We start from the raw sequence: 17,306 nt of genomic DNA, 5'->3' as shown, positions 1-17,306 counted from the left end.
CAGAGCTATAATTTCAATTCAGATTTTTTTCAATCCTAAAACTCATCCTCTTATTCACTATGCCATACTGCCTCCGTGAGAGTAACTATTTATATTTCTCTTTAATAGAAATACTTGGAAGCTGTAATTTAAAGTAATTAGGATATTTGTGCCTCCCCCTTGTTGTAAGCTGAACAAGAGAATTTGTATCACAAGGCAAGTATTATGGTGCCTTTTTATTTAGCAAACTGTTCGTTTTTTTGAGCATGTTTTCCTGCAGGCCTTTGTTTAGAAGACTTCATTTAGAGTTGTGCTGATGGGTGAGGGGCCTCTCTTTGTCTCATTTGAGGCATTTGGGCTCCTGGCCAGAAGCCTGAGCTCCTGATATTCTCTACCTAGAGCGGACTGAAGCTAATTCATTCTCTTGACTTCCTGTTGAGATAGCAGGTGGTTCACTAGCACTTAGTGTTCCTGCCTTACGGCGGAGCTTCTCTCTGCTCCTGGAGGCCTGTTTTATGCTGGGGATACTGGTGGTTTAAAAGCCATTGTGTTCAAGACTGGAAGTCTGGTCTAGGATGCCCTTTACAGCTATAAACTAGCTGCTCTGGAATAGAAATTCTTTAAATATTTCGTAGAATTCACTAGTGAAGCCTCTGGTCTTAGACATTTGTTTGTTGGGTGGTTTTGGATTACTGACTTAATCTCCTTACCAGTAATTGGTCTGTTCAGATTTTCTGTTTCTTCATGATTCAGTCTTGGAGTTTCTAGAAATCTATCCATTTCTCCTAGGTTGTCCAATTTGTTGGTGTAATTGTTCATAGTAGTCTGTTTTGATTCTTTGTATTTCTATGGTGTCAGTTGTAACATCTCTTGCGTTTCTGATTTTATTTACTTGAGTTGTTGCTCTCGTTTTTTGGTGAGTCTAACTAAAGGTTTGCCAATTTTGTTTCCCTTTTCAAAGAACTAGCTCTTAGTTTCATTGATCTTTTCTATTGTATTTTTAGTCTCTCTTTTATTTATTTCTTTTCTGTTCTTTGATATTTTCTTCCTTCTACTAACTTTGGGCTTCATTTGTTCTTGTTTTTCTGGTTACTTTAGGTACAAAGTTAGGTTGTTTGTTGGAGATCTTCCTTGTTTCTTGATGTAGGAGTTCATCATATGAACTTTGCCCTTAGAACTGCTTTTGCTGCATCCCATAATTTAGGTACGTTGTATTTCCATTTTCATTTGACTGAAAGAATTTTTTGATTTATGTTTTGATTCCTTCTTTGACACATTGGTTGTTCAGTAACATGTTGTTTAATATCTATATATTTGTGAATTTTCTACTTTTCTTCTTGTAATTGATTTCTAGTTTCATACCATTGTGGTCAGAAAATATGCTTGACATGACTTTGGTGTTATTAAGTTTATTAAGACTTGTTTTGTGGCACATGATTTATTCTGAGGAAGTTCCATGTGTGCTTGAGAAGAAATGTGTATTTTGCTGCTGATGGATGAATGTTCTGTAAATGTTTGTTAAATCCATCTGGTTTAACATGTAGTTTAAGTCCAATATTTCCTTATTATTTTCTGTTTAGATGATCTAGCCATTGTTGAAAGTGGGTTATTGAAGTACCCTACTATTATTGTATTGCTGTCTATTTCTCCCTTCAGGTCTGTTAATACTTGCTTTATATATCTAGGTGCTTCTCTGTTGGGTGCATAAATATTTACACATATTATATCCTCTTGTTAGACTGACCCTTTTATCATTATATCAATATAAAGACCTTTGTCTCTTATTTTAGTCTCTGTCCTAAAGTCTACCTTATCTGATATAAGTAGATACCTCTGCTTTCTTTTGGTTTCCATTTGCATGGAGTATCTTTTTCCATGCCTTCACTTTCAGTCTGTGTCCTTAAAGCTGAAGTGAATCTCTTGTAGGCAGCATATATTTGGGTCTTGTTCATTTTATCCATTTAGTCACTTTGTGTCTTTTGATTGGAAAATTCAGTCCATGTACATTTAAAGTAATTATTGATAGTTATGGATTTACTATTGCCGTTTTGTTAATTGTTTTCTGGTTGTTTTGTCATTTCTTTGTTCCTTTCTTTCCCTGTTGTTTTTCTTCCTTTGTGATTTGATGATTTTCTGTAGTGGTATGCTGAGATTTCTTTCTCTTTCTCTTTTGCGTATCTACTGTAGGTTTTGCACTGTGTTACCATGAGGCTTACATAAAATATCTTATAGCTAAAATAGTCTGTTTTAAGCTGACCTAACAACCTAACTTCAAATGTATAAGAAGATTCTACATTTTTACACTGTTCTCCAACATTTGATGTTTTTGATGTCACAATTTAAATCTTTTTAATATTGTGTATTCATTAACAAATTATTGTAGTTATAGGTGGTGTTAATATTTTTAATTTTAATCTTTATACCAGAGTTATAAGCGATTTACCCACCACCATTACAATATTCGAGTATTCTGAATTTAACCATATATTTATCTGTACCAGTGAGTTTTATACTTTCATATGTTTTAATGTTACTAATTAGCATCCTTTTGTTTCAGCTTGAAGAAATCTCTTTAACATGTCTTGTAAGACTAGTGGTGATAAATTCCTTGAGCTTTTGTTTGTCTGGAAACTCTTTATTTCTCTTTCAATTCTGAAGGACTGTTTTGTTGGGTAGAGTAGTCTTGTTTGGCAGTCTTTTTTATTTCCTTTCAGCACTTTGAATGTCTAATCCCACTGCCTTCTGACCTGCAAGGTTATTGTAGAATCCACTGATAGTCTTATGAGGGTTCCCTTGTATGTAACAAGTTGCTTTTCTGTTGCTGCTTTTAAGGTTTTTGTCTTTGACAATTTAATTATAATGTCTGGGTGTGAATTTCTTTAGATTCATCATATTTGGTACTTCTTGGGCTGCCTAGATTTGGATGTCTGTTTTTTTCCCCCAGGTTAGGGAAGTTTTCAGCCATTATTTATTTGAATAAGGTCCCCCCTGTCTTCTAGGATCCTTATAATGTGTATATTGGCCCATTTTTTAGTGCGCTATAAGTCTCTTAAGCTATCTTCACTCCTTTTTTAGTCTTTTTTCTTTTTTCTTTTTTCTTCACTGAGTGGATGTATTCCACTGCTCTGTCTTCTAATTCACTGACTCTTTCTTCCACTTGATCTAGCCTGCTGTTGAACCTTTCTGTTGAATTTTTCAGTTCAGTTATTTTATTCTTTATCTCTGTACTTTCTGTTTGGTACTTTGTAATATCATCAGTCTCTGTTGAAATTCTCACTTTGTTCATGCATTGCTTTCCTGACTTCTGTGAGCATCTTTCTGAGCATTATTTTGAACTCTGTCAGGTAAATCACTTTTCTCTGTTTCATTAAGGTTGGTTTCTGGAGATTTATATTGTTCTCTTGTTTGGAACATATTCCCTTGTTTCTTCATTTTCCTTGAATGCTTGTGTCGGTTTTTGTGCATTAGCTAAACAGCACCTCTTTCAGTCTTGAGAGAATGTTCTTGTGTAGGAGATGAATCCTGTTAATCAGCACAGCCTGAACACCTGGATGCCTCCCAAACCTTTGTGACTGTCCAAGCCACTGTCCTTCTTCATGCCTTTTACTAGTTGAGGGTATGAGAAGACCCATCTAAGTTCCAAAGGGGATGATTGTAGTCAGCACTTAGATACAGGCTGATTAGAAGCCAGACCCTCAGGCAACAGCTGGGAAAGTATGCCATCAGGCACTTTCTGGGGAGAAACTGGGAGGTAGGCTTTTTGTATTCTCCCTTGCACTGAGCCCTGAGCCCATTACAAACTGCTTATTTGTTTGCTATAGTCCAGGGGGACTTGTTAACTGCAAGCACTGTTGACAGTCAGAGCCAGGTGATCTGGGGGCCCATCTCCCAGGCGGTAGCTGCAAAAGGTGGGGCACAAGACATGTGTAGAAGGTCCTTCTAGAGAGATGATGGTGACCTGGTTTTATTGTTGGAGTGAGCTGGATGGAGAAGGTGGGGTAAGCACCCACTGATTCTTTCAGGTTCCAGGTAGGATCAGTTAGATGTTGTCAATTAGTGTCTAGACCCTTAGGCAACAGCTTGTAAAGTATGAAGTCAAACCCTTTCCAGGGAAAGACTGGGAGATGCATGTTTTCGCTGCTTCTTCAGTCCTGAGACCTGGGGGGATAGTTGTGTTCAGTGCTTATGATGCTATCAGTAACTTCTTTGTTTGCTGTAGTCCTGTAGGACTCATGAATGCTGGCTATCAGAGATAGGAGTTTTAGGGGACTGTTTCTCAGGTGGGAGCCTTAAAGGTTGAGACACTAGATCTCCGTACTGCCTGTTCCTCAGGGAGAAGCTGGGAGTTTGGGTTTTCCTCCTAATTGTATGGTTCTGTGCCTGGAGTGAGGTTTATGATGAGAGTGGCTCAGCCTTTCCTACCAGTTTCGATATGGGTATTGTCTCTGTTGCCCAATGTATAGGAGTCATTCATCTGGATTTCTCTAGTTTCTCAGTTCCCAGATTTCTCTCAGAGAGAAGTGCTTTGTGTGTAGCTGTACAAGCACTGTGTCATGGGAGGAGGAAATTGGCCTCCTATATCATCATTTTGTTCAAAAAGAAAACAAAACAGAATAAAAGCCTCTTTAGTTTCTTTATTAATTAATTTTTTTAAAGATAATTGTTTTTATATAACCAGTATTCATTCATTTATTCATTTGGTAACCGTTACTGAATTCTATTCTAGATGCTGGCAATACAGCAGTAAATTAAATAGAAAAAAACTCTCTAGAGCATACCTTTGAGTAGGGAGGATACAGAAAATAAATAAACTATATTATATATCTTGTGGTGATAAGAGGTGTGAAGTCAAATATAATGAGGTAAGGGGGCTTAAGAGTGAAAAGTGAGAGTGATGTTTCATAAAAGTTCTTCAGGGAAGACCTCTCTAATAAGGAGACATTTCAGTGCAGAGTTGGAGGATGTGAGGTATGTACATATATGGAGTGAAATAGAGAGAGAGTGTTCCAGGTTGCTGGAGAAGCAAGCAAAATATATGGGATTTGGAGACACAGTTATGTAGCTCCTCATATAACCTTTATTATCCAACAGTAAGCACCAGGACTGAGGAGAGCAGGATAAAATATTTTTATGTTCTTTTCTTTTCTTTTATTTTAAAAATATTTATTTATTTATTTGGCTGTGCTGGGACTTTGTTGCGGCATGCGGGATCTAGTTCCTTGACCAGGGATTGAACCTGGGCCCCCTGCATTGGGAATATGGAGTCTTAACCACTGGACCACCAGGGAAGTCCCTTTATGTTCTTTTAATTTTTGCTGATGGCAACAAAAAGTGACACCTTCACCTTCTCTTTGTAATCCTAAAAAGCACTGGCAGGAGATGTATTAATTCTATTTATGTTCAAATTTTAAATTATCATTTATATTTTGTTTGCATACTTGAAAAAATATGTAAATAGAACCTAGGGAGACATTGTTTTGTTTTACTTTGTATATTGTTTTGTATACAGCAGGAGTAGCAAGTACCTATTGGAGTCTGGAAGGTCAGTTAATGATTGAATCAGACTGAAGCATAAAGGATTAAGGAGGGGTGTAGAGTGTGGCAAATTGGAGAATTTATGCCCTGTGTAAAGGGAAGAACTATTACTCAACTCTAATTGATTATTGCCATGTGAGGATGTGAGCCGAGTTTTGAATGTATTTTCTGGTTTTTCAGGAAAAGCCAGAAATTTGTATATTATGTGCTATCTCCTGATCTTTAAATGTTGGAAACTAAGTAAAACATTTCAAAACACTCTTCAGGCCAGACAAAACATTTGTACAATGGGGATCTGGCCCACGAGTCACCAGTTTGCAACCTTCTGGGGTATAACACCATAATTAAATTTTACAGCCTCCTTCAAGGGATAGTATAGACCTAATAGTAACAAAATGCTGTAGGATTTCTGGATACAGATGGTTTTTAACACACTATTGTACTGTTGCTCTCCCTGGGTGGTGCTGAATATGTCTATTCTTGTTGTCTTAGGGTATGGTCAGACAGGTCCACTGTCTCAGCGAGCTGGGTACGATGCTGTTGCCTCTGCTGTTTCTGGTCTGATGCACATCACAGGGCCTGAAGTAGGTATCCTTCTTTAGAATATTCATATTTTTCCCCCTATTTATTCCAAAGAGATTTTCATCTTTACTAACCCCATAGGCTTAAACATGAGTTAATTTTAGGAAAAAATCACAGAAAGTGAATGATGTTAAAAATGGAAATGTTTATTATGAATGTACTTGAGGCTTAATGTCATTATGGCCCCATAGAAAAGAACAACCTTTTTAGCAAGAAGCAATAGATCAAGTGGAGAACACATTTTCCATATGTATTATATCATTCAAGCTTAGTAAAGGCACCTTTGTGTGACTTAGGAATATTCCTCGTGTGAAGTAGAATGGCTGACTAGACTAGTCCGTGGATGTCCATTTCTACCAGAGTACTTTCATTTGATGTATATACATAGTGGAGGGTTTCTTTTTCCCTCTGGAGTGTTATAAGTGGTTGTTTATTTTAAAATTTGTTACTTAATTCTCGGACATAGTTGTGTCTGATTGTTAATGCATTAGATTCTGACAGTGAAAGAATTGTTTGATTTTATAACCACATTCCTTCTCCATTGGTGATAGGAAGTTCCCAAAAAGTATATAGACGAACAAAATGTGGATGGTTAGATCAAAGACTCTTAGAAAATGGACTCTTGGGGAAAACTAAACATGCCGTTAAATAAAGTAAAAAAAAAAGTGTGAAAGCTTAGTAAATAAAAATACTAAAAAAATCCACTTCCAAAACAAATTAGACTGATAGCCTTAAAAAACTTTTTCCAGTAGGTATTCCTTCCCTGAACCACTTTCTTCAGTTAATTCTTCAGGAAATATTGCTGCAGTGTTGGGATAAAATGAGGCAGAATGACCTAAAGTCTTTTTTTTTTTTTTTTTTTTTTACAGATTTTACTTCTTTTTATTATTTTAGAGTAGGTGTTGGGATTTCAGTGACTTAAAATATATGGTCTTTTGTACTTTCTTTGTTTCATTTTCACAAGTCTTAGAAAAAATGTGTGTGGCTTTTCCTTACAATATTCAAGGGCACCAATTTTCTTTCTATCCATTGAGAGAATGAAGCATGGATATATATCTCTTTGCTCTTTCCCATAGAGATACTTATATGGTCAAGACATTATTTTTGTGAGTGGGTGGTTTTATTTAATAGCATTATACTCAATTGTGAATATGTGAAAAGATATGGGACTTTTAAATTTGTATATTCAAATATTAAAATGAATTAACTCAAAAACACCTGAGGTAGATGAGGTGAAAGCTTACTCCTTTAGTACACTGCGCTATATTCTGACAGGGATAACCACACAGCGTGTGCTCAACCATATTATTTATCAGTCAGTAACTCACCTCTTGTATTATCCTCAGGAGATTTTTGTTCTGGTTAACAAATAACAACAACACTAATTGCATGCTTACTATATGCCAAGCATTATTTTAGGTACTTCATGTGTATTACATTAAATAAACTCGGCTTCTTTCACACGGACACATCTCTCACTTCTCAATTCATCCACCCAATGAATGGTTATTGTACATATACAGAGGGAATCCTCTGTATGCTGGCTACTATGGCAGTTACTGGGAATTAAACAGGCAACAGGTAGGCACGGTCCTTAAATGGAGAAGACAAACATTAACAGAAAAGAAATATTAAACAAGTAAAAAGAGCTCTAAAGAAGAGTACAGGATGCTACTGACGTATATAACAGTGTGCCTCAGGCCATTTTAATACTTGCAGAGATTCTGCAAAATGTGGTTTGACAGCAAAGGATAAAAGCAGCCTGAAGAGAATCAGCCCATGCTGGGAATCCCCCTTTAAGGAGTTGTTTCCCCCTGATACCAGCAGTATATGACAGTTCACCAAGCCTCTCAGCAGAAGTTCCACAGGAGGGATCACTTCTGAGAGCCCTGGCTGATATTTTTAACCAGCTAATGCAGATGCACTGTTGCCAGTTATATCATGTTGCGTATGAAGTTTTATCTACCTGCCCAGCTGTGTATTTGTGCTGTAGCATAACTCCATGTTGTCAGATGACTGATTGGAACCCAGGCTTCCTCACCCTATTCAGTGCAGCCTAATGTTGTCAGGATGGTTGGTCAGGAAAGGCTTCTCTGAGGGCCAGATATTTAAGGTGGGATGCAATTAAGCACTAACCTGGTGACTCTAGGGCAACACCATGCATGACATGTAAATGCTGGAGAGTCTGGTGGGTTTGAGGAGCTAGTCTCATTGGATTATTGTGAGCTAGCAAAGAAGGGGAAGAGTGAGGTTGGAGATGCAGGGAACTTATTGTTTATGGACCTACTATATTAAGAGTTTGAAGAGACGGAAAGATACATTATCATATATACATATTTTTAGTGATGATCTAATATATTTCTGCCTGGAAAATGAGTGATGTTCCCAAAGTATAGACTATTATTATGATGAGAAAACTCAAAATGCATGGTTTTTCTATAGTGGACTCATAATATTATTTTTATCCCAAAGGGGCATCAGCTAAATGTGTAATATAGGATAAAATCTATGAAAGTAGTCTTTATGATGAGATTTAAGCAAACTAGTTACAGTTACCTCCAACTAAATCTAAAATCTAGCCTTTTAGGTAATGCTGTGGTATTGTTGGATAAAATTCAGATTTGATAACGGAGAAAAGAGAACTGACGTTGAGTACCTACACTGTGCTAGACCCATGCTTGATGTTTTCCATATGCTTTTATGTTTTCATTCTTACATTGATCCTTCCAGGTGTAGGTATTGATAAATTCTGTAACTGAAGCTTAAGGGCTTAGGTAACTTGTAAAGGGTGCCCAGGTATGTAAAATGCTAAAGCCATACATTGAACCCAGTCTGCTTTACATCTTCTAGCTATATATAGTACCTTCTGTACTATAGCCACTCTCCGTGCTGCCTGAAGAATGAAGCCTGATTTTTATTGTATTTGCATCTTGCTTATGCTTACTATTGATATGATATGTTGCACTGTAGTGAATAGACCATTTGGTGGAGTGAGAAAGCAGTCAACTAAGAGTCTGGAGGCCTGGCTGTATCTCATTCACTCCTGTGTAATGTTTACCTGGCTGCCTAAAAGGGGCACCAGGAGGGCATAAGCCTCATAAGACCATGGTCTTTGCTTGCTCACTGCGGTATCTCATTGCCTAGAACAGAGCCTGGCACTTTCTAAGCACTCAATAAATAAATGCTGAATGAATGAATAAATGAATACTTGGCACTGTGTTATGTGATCTGGAACATATCGTATAGCTTCTCTCTTTCGATGAAGTGCATCTGGAAGTGATGTTCACACAGCTCCTCTTCCAGATATTGTAAAGAGAAAATAAATGTCTTTTATAGAATGTAAAAGTATAAACATGTATAATGTAATGTAGTACCCATAAGAGTCAGCAATTGCTTGGTATATCTGTAGATTCCTCAGCTCCACCCTCAGAGATACTGATTTGTGGGTAGAGCCCACAAATATGCATATTTAATGATGGCCCCAAGCGCTTCTGATGGAGATGGTTGCATATCGCACTTGGAAACATTATGAGAGGTGTTATTATTAAAAATCCCTTTGCATAGACTCTGACAGAAGTTAATGACTTGTTAAGGTCTATATATTATGTTTAAATTAGAGTCTTGTGCTCCAAATAAAATTATGTTCCATTATTTTTTATGTTCATGGCTCTATGCTAACCAGTTATTACTCAAAAGGGATATCATTTATCTATCTATCTATCTGTCTATCATCTATCTAATTTTTTTAATGCATAGGGAATATGCAGAGGGTATTGAGAATGAAACCAATGAGTATGAGAGATTCTGGAAAGTAAATGACTCAGACATATGTAATACATGTTCTAAGTAATAATTCACCTTACATTTAAACATCAAGAATTATATCAGTCAATGAAAAAGATGTATTGACCATATGTGAATAGTATTGTTTTACATACCATAAATAATTTAATAAGTTACTCTATAAGTAATAATTTGATTGACTAGATTAGATGCATACTCATGGAAAGTTAGAAAATGATAGAAGACTGCATAAAATTAAGTGGAGCATTAGGTAGCAGGCAATATAGAGAACTGTAAGATAGAGAGTTTCTAATCCTTTCTTGGGAATAAACAGCCTTTGAAAGCCCTTGAGTTTCATGATCCTAGAGGCTTGGGGCTGGGGAATGTGTGTGTATGTGTGTGGGTGAGTGTTTGGGTGTGTGTGTGTCTGCATATGTGATGCTGACAATGAGGTAAGTTTTTTGCAAGCAACCAAGAGGGGTAGATGTGTGAGGGCAAGGGGGTATAGTGCCAGTTGTCAGCTATTTCTGTGAGAACTTCCAGGGTAGGGAAAGCGTCTTATTCAACTTTATGTCCTTGTGCCCCGTATAACAGATGCTCTTCAAATTTTTTTAAAAATTTAATTAATAAAATCTTCAAAATCTAATTTATGGCCTACATGGAATCTGTTGGAGAGAAATTACTATAACTTACTACAAGTAAAATATAAATGTGGCTCAGAGTGGGATTTCAGAAAAGTGGTGGGATTTGAGTTGAACGGTACCTGGAAAGGTGAATAGGATTCAGATGGATTGAGGCATTCCTAGTAGAGATCGCAGAGTGAACACAGATAGGGAAGTAGAAAGGAATCAGGCATACCTAGAGAAGAGCAATAGGCCAGCCATGGAAGAGCTGAGAGTTAAAGTTTCAGAGTAGTGGGGGAAACTTGATTAAGGCCATGCTTTGGAAAGTCTTCAAGGTCAAGCAAAGAAATTGAGATGTTATTTGCTCACAGTGAAGTTAGGGAGGTTTTTCAGAAGGGGAGTGACATGATGAAAGCTGTGCTTCCTAAGATTAGTTTGGTCCATATGTGCAGGATGGATTACATCAAGTTTACAAGCGATGCTTCTTAGATATTTATCTCCCCCTTTAAAAACTAAGGACACACAAACAATTACACAAAAGGAAAATAGTCTTACATTGCTATCCAAAGGCACTGTATTGTATTTTTGAAGAGGTAATACATTCACATAATGCTAAATCTACAAGAAACAAGTATGTTGACTATATAATTTATCATACAAATCAGGACTCTTTTAAGAGTGAAAGAGAGCTCTCTATATAATAACCAGGTTTGTCTTTGTCACTCTGTATCTGAGTTTACAATGTAAATCTCCTTCCCTCTGTCCTCAATTCACCCGCTTCTCAGAGACAGTCAATGGTATCACTTTTCTTTTGCATCCTTTCAGAGATGTTCTACTGAAAAACAAGCACAATAGTCTTCCCCCATCTTTTTTTTTTTTTAAATAAGTGGTTCTTTTTAAAAAAATATTTATTTATTTTATTTTTGGCTGCATGGGGTCTCAGTTGCAGGACGTGGGATCTTTGTTGAGGCATGCGGGATCTTTCGTTGTGGTGCGTGGGCTCCTCTCTCTAGTTGTGGCGTGCGGGCTGTCTAGTTGTGGCGTGTGGGATCCACAGCACATGGGCTCTGTAGCTGTGGCACGTAGGCTCTCTAGTCGTGGCTCACATGCCCAGTAGTTGAGGCTCACAGGCTTAGTTGCTCTGCGGCATGTGGGATCTTAGTTCCCTGACCAGGGGTCGAACCTGCGTCCCCTGCATTGGAAGGCGGATTCTCAACCACTGGACCACCAGGGAAGTCCCTAACCTACTTATTTCTTATGTCATTTCTGAGCTTGAGGTATCCTGTGCTCTAGCAATGGTTTTCATCTGTGGATAGTAATCTTCACTCCAGGGGAGTTTTAAAATGATGTGTGGGATGGTTGGGTTGTACTGGTATTTAGTGCTTGGGGTAGGGATGAGTAAACATCCTTAAGGTATGGGACAGGCTCATGAATCTAGAATGTCACCTCCAAAATGCCAGTAGTGCCCCTATTGAAAGCCTTAACTAGATACACAGGACTTTTGGTCATGTTTTATGACTTGGTTTTTTTCTCGGCTTCCTTAGGGAAAATTTGCCACTTCTTTTTCTATGCTCCAGTGTAATTTTCATTATGTTGCTTATTGTATGTCGATCTGTCTCTGACTTTGGAATGTAAGTGCCTGAATTCAGGGAGTGTCTTTGGGATATTTTTGTATATCCCTAGAGTATAACACAGATCCACTACAGAGTTGGTGCTCATTGATTATTTGCTATATATGAATTTGGAATCTTTAAGGATTCAACTTCAGTTTGATAATAACAGGTTGATACATGTAGCAATAGCTATAGCATTTGAGATTCCTTTTGGAGTTCTTTAACGAACATACTTAAAAATAAAAGGAGAGTCTTCTACTGGATGGAACATTTCACATAAGCCTCATACTCAGAAAATGTGAATAGGGAATTTTTGGGTTGTGACTGGAAAAATATGGTAAAAAATATTTGGAAAAAACATTCAGCTTGAGGTAACGATTAAAAGTCATTTAAACAAGTTTTTTCCTAATGTTTTTGCTTTCTGAATCTTATGAAAGAGAAAACCTCCCCCTTTTTTTTTTCTATCTCAGTACGTGGTTACTTTTGAGAGCATTGTGTTCGTTTTGAGTCATCATGCTTTGAAAAAGTGTTATAATCAGAGAAAATCCTAAAAAGAATGGCCAAAATTATCCCAGGGATATAAAATAGTTTCTTCAATGAGAAAGTCTATAGGGACTGGATTTGTTTGCCATAGATAAGGCAAAGAAATGATTTGAGTGCCATTTTCATCTGTTTTGGGGAGGATGTGGAATAGTTGTTTTTATTGTTCGTAGAACAATGAATAAGAGAAAATGAGCCCATATCAGAGAAGATATTTTAGTTAGCTAAATGAAGAGCTTTTTGACCATCAGGATACTGAACCTTGCCGTGCATGAAGAAACAGGTCATGCGGTTTCTGTTAGCATGGCGGAGAGAAAGATCCTGTCCTGGCTTGAAATCCCAGTCCCACATGACATCTCTGAACCTTGTTTTTCTCATTTGTAAAAATGAGAGTACTAACACACGTCTTGGAAAATGTACTCAGATTAAATGAGATAATGTGTAGGCAAACACCTGGGAAATAGTGCTAGTTCCTTTTCCCTTTCTGGTGCATGCCTGGCATGTATTAGATACTCAATAACTGCTCTGTTTCCTCTGGAGATCTTTAAGGAGAGAGGGATAAGCATCTTCCTGGATGATTCAGAAATTTACCTGCCTAAAGGCAGGAAGTTGGACCAAATGATCCTTTGAGAGTTTTTCAGCTTTAGGAGTCTTTATGTACTGTTTTATTTTGGAAACTAATACAATAGAATTTCTTTCTCTTTTTTAAAAGCTGTTTTGTAGGAAAGATTGGCTAGTCAAGGATGTAGTGTTTAATTCATACTGTCATTTTACACAGTAAAAAGGAAAATGCAGAGTGTCTTGAGTGGCTGATTTAACCACAGAGACTTTTGATGGAAAGTTAATGAGAGCTTAAATTCTGAGTTAGTAACTTCTCTAGGAGATTGGACTGCATGACAAATCACAATGTGTATTCTACACTCAAGCATTTTTATCTAAGTAAAATCAGGGTAAAGGGACTGTAAAGGAGGAGCTTAAAGAGGTCCGTGAAAGGGCAATGTGCAGCTTTGAAGAAATAAAGGGAAATAAGGTTTAGCTCAGTTAGTCTTAGTTCTGAACCATGTTCTTCTCACCCATGTTGCCCCCTGGACTGGCTGTTGAGAACCATAACCCTGTTTAGTTGTAACTGAGGAATAGTTTCCACATTAACTTTTGAGAAAATAGTTTAATTTCTGTCTTTCATTGCATATTCAAGGAGGAGGAGACTTCTGCATTTTTGGCCGGAAAAGTTCTAAAATATTAGGAGGATTAATATTTAAACCTGTGTTAAAAACGATGCCTTTAAGTAGAGTCAGACGTACTTTTAGTCATCTCTAAGTCATTCTTTTTATAGATTGAGGATAAGCAAGTGCAAAAATAATAAATACTTGGCCTGAAGTCATAGTCACTGGAAAAGAACTTTGAACTTTTAATAAAGCTTACATTTGTGCTAGTAAATCATAATCCTTGTCCTGAGGGATAAGAAATGTTGAGAAACTTTTCACTACAGAACTATGGGATGTAATCCTACAAAACTTTCAGAGCCTGATTGAATTAAGGATTTTCAGGTTTAGGCACACTGATTCCGATTTTACTATATACCAGAAGTCTTTAGAATTGCTTAGACAACTCTAAATGATACATAAATTCCCATGTCTTAGACCTAATGAAACAAACCTGGGATGGTGTTACTTGTATATCTGTATTCTTGAAAAGCCTTCTGAGAGATTCTGATAATCCACCTGGTTTTGGAATCACTGGTTTAAGTAATAAGAGGTACTGTTAATACTTTGTGAAAAAAGGGCATGTGGTTTCTGTTTCTTTCCTCCATCCATTGCATTCTGGCTTCCATAGCCCCCTCACCAATGAAATTGCTCTTGGGAGGGTTACTAGTGACCTCTTAATTGGAAACTACAGCGGATACTTTTCCTTTCTGTTTGTTTGTTTATTTATTTATTTTTTACAGTAGGTCCTTATTGGTTATCTATTTTAAATATAGCAGTGTGTACATGTCAATCTCAAACTCCCAATCTATTCCTCCCACCATGTTTCCCCCCGCCCAGTAACCATAAGTTCATTCTCGAAGTCTGTGAGTCTGTTTCTGTTTTGTAAATAAGGTCATTTGTATCATTTTTCTTTTAGATTACACATATAAGCGATATCATATATTTGTCTTCCTCTGTCTGACTTACCTCACTTTTCCTTTCTTATCTCACTTTGTGACAGTAGACAGTGTTGGCCACCTACCCCTCCTCGATGCTCTTTTCCTCCTTGTCTCCCGTAATATGTCTTTCCTGGTTTTCCTCCCACATAGCTGTTCTCTCCTTCTCAGTCTTCTTCGTGGCCTCCTTTTCCTCAGCCTGCTTTTAAAGTAATGATTGTGCCCAGAATTCTGTGCTTTGACCTCATCTATTTTTTTTACTCTTTTATACTCTCTAATAAGGCAGCCATTAGCCACATGGGACTGTTAAGCATTTGAAATGCATCAAGTTTGAATTGAGATGTGCTGTAAGTGTAAGAAGTACAATGGATTTCAAAGACATATGAAAAAGAACATGTAAAATTTCTCATTAATAATTTAAAAAATTGATTACATTTTGAAATGATAATATTTTAGATACATTGTATTAAATGAAATATATTACTAAAATTAATTACACTGGTTTCCTTTTACTTTTTTTAGCATGGCTAGTAAAATTTTAAAAATTACATATGTAGTTTTTATTTTGCTCACCTTATATTTCTGTTGGGTAGCACTGTTCAATATGTTCTTCCTAGATAATATCTCAAACCTAGCGTGGTTCTAACTACCATACATAATGTTTTGGCTCTCAAATTTATATCTTTCACCCAGTTCTTTTTCCGTTGGGTTTTAGGTTGGCATATTCAACTCTTGATTGGATATACTCCTTAAACTGAACAAACAAAAAACCAGTTCAGCAGACTTATTTTTCTTTTCCTTTATCCTATCTCAATTGAACTATTAACCCAAACCCAGAAACTTAAACTTCTGTCCAAACATTCACTAAGTCTGGGTTCTGTGTTCTAACTCTTGTGACCATTTGTTCCGTCTTCTCATTCCTACTGCTGTTGACTTAGTTTGGCCTCTGATCTTTTTCATGAATAATTGCAGTAATTTTCTACTTGGTTCCCTGCCTCAACTCTCAAACCTTATGATTCTTATGACTCCTCTCTAATCTACAAAGTGATGCCAGTGATATTTAATTTGTATTCGATAAAACTGACCTTGGAACTTTTTCTGGAAACCTTTCAGTTATTTCCTATCATAGTTAGAGAAGCAAATAAACAAATAAACCTAACCTCATTAGATATATAATATCAGGCCTTCATGATTTGTCTTTGGTTGCTATCCAGCCTCATTTCTTTCTTTTTTTTTTAATTTTTAAATTTTATTTTATTTATTTTTTTATACATGAGGTTCTTATTAGTTATCCATTTTCTACATATTAGTGTATACATGTCAATCCCAATCTCCCAATTCATCACACCACCACCATCCCTGCCTGCTACTTTCCCCCCTTAGTGTCCATACATTTGTTCTCTACATCTGTGTCTCTATTTCTGCCCTGCAAACCAGTTCATCTGTACTGTTTTTCTAGGTTCCACATATATGCGTTAATATACTATATTTGTTTTTCTCCTTCTGACTTACTTCACTCTGTATTACAGTTTCTAGATCCATCCATGTCTCTACAAATGACCCCATTTCATTCCTTTTTATGGCTGAGTACTATTCCATTGTAATATGTACCACATCTTCTTTATCCATTTGTCTGTCGATGGGCATTTAGGTTGCCTCCATGACCTGGCTATTGTAAATAGTGCTGCAATGAACATTGGGGTACATGTGTCTTTTTGAATTATGGTTTACTCAGGGTATATGCCCAGTAGTGGGATTGCTGGGTTGTATGGTAATTCTATTTTTAGTTTTTTAAGGAACCTCCATACTGTTCTCCATAGTGGCTGTATCAATTTACATTCCCACCAACAGTGCAAGAGGGTTCCCTTTTCTCCACACCCTCTCCAGTATTTGTTGTTTGTAGATTTTCTGATGATGCCCATTCTAACTGGTGTGAGGTGATATACCTCACTGTAGTTTTGATTTGCATTTCTCTAATAATTAGTGATGTTGAGCAGCTTTTCATGTGCTTCTTGGCTATCTGTATGTCTTTGGAGAAATGTCTGTTTAGGTCTTCTGCCCATTTTTGGATTGGGTTGTTTTTTTAATATTGCGCTGCATGAGCTGTTTATATATCTTGGAGATGAATCCTTTGTCCGTTGATTTGTTTGCAAATATTTTCTCCCATTCTGAGGGTTGTCTTTTCGTCTTGTTTGTAGTTTCCTTTGCTTTGCAAAAGCTTTTAAGTTTCATTAGGTCCCATTTGTTTATTTTTGTTTTTATTTCCATTACTCTAGGAGGTGGATCAAAAAAGATCTTGCTGTGATTTATGTCAAAGAGTGTTCTTCCTGTGTTTTCCTGTAAGAGTTTTATAGTGTCCAGCCTTACATTTAGGTCTCTAATCCATTTTCAGTTTATTTTTGTGTATGGTGTTAGGGAGTGTTCTAATTTCATTCTTTTACATGTAGCTCTTCAGTTTTCCCAGCACCACTTATTGACGAGACTGTCTTTTCAGCCTCATTTCTTATCATA

The 17,306-nt window shown here is 36.8% G+C and overlaps 1 protein-coding gene across 2 annotated transcripts in view; it reads left to right on the top strand.

The window, feature by feature from the left end:
• Positions 1–17,306, top strand: part of SUGCT (succinyl-CoA:glutarate-CoA transferase) — a 688,910-nt gene that overhangs the window by 60,703 nt on the left and 610,901 nt on the right. For both annotated transcript variants that reach the window (XM_029233791.1, XM_029233792.1), the window contains exon 7: positions 6,007–6,098. In XM_029233791.1, the coding sequence (XP_029089624.1) occupies positions 6,007–6,098 (92 nt within the window). The remainder of the gene's footprint in view (positions 1–6,006; positions 6,099–17,306) is intronic.

The sequence above is a fragment of the Monodon monoceros genome, unplaced genomic scaffold (assembly GCF_005190385.1).
Source record: "Monodon monoceros isolate NGI ecotype Baffin Bay Population unplaced genomic scaffold, NGI_Narwhal_1 Super_Scaffold_2, whole genome shotgun sequence".
Classification (NCBI taxonomy): Eukaryota; Metazoa; Chordata; class Mammalia; order Artiodactyla; family Monodontidae; genus Monodon; species Monodon monoceros.
The sequence above is the reverse complement of the archived record's forward strand: the minus strand, read 5'-3'. Positions and strand labels throughout refer to the sequence as shown.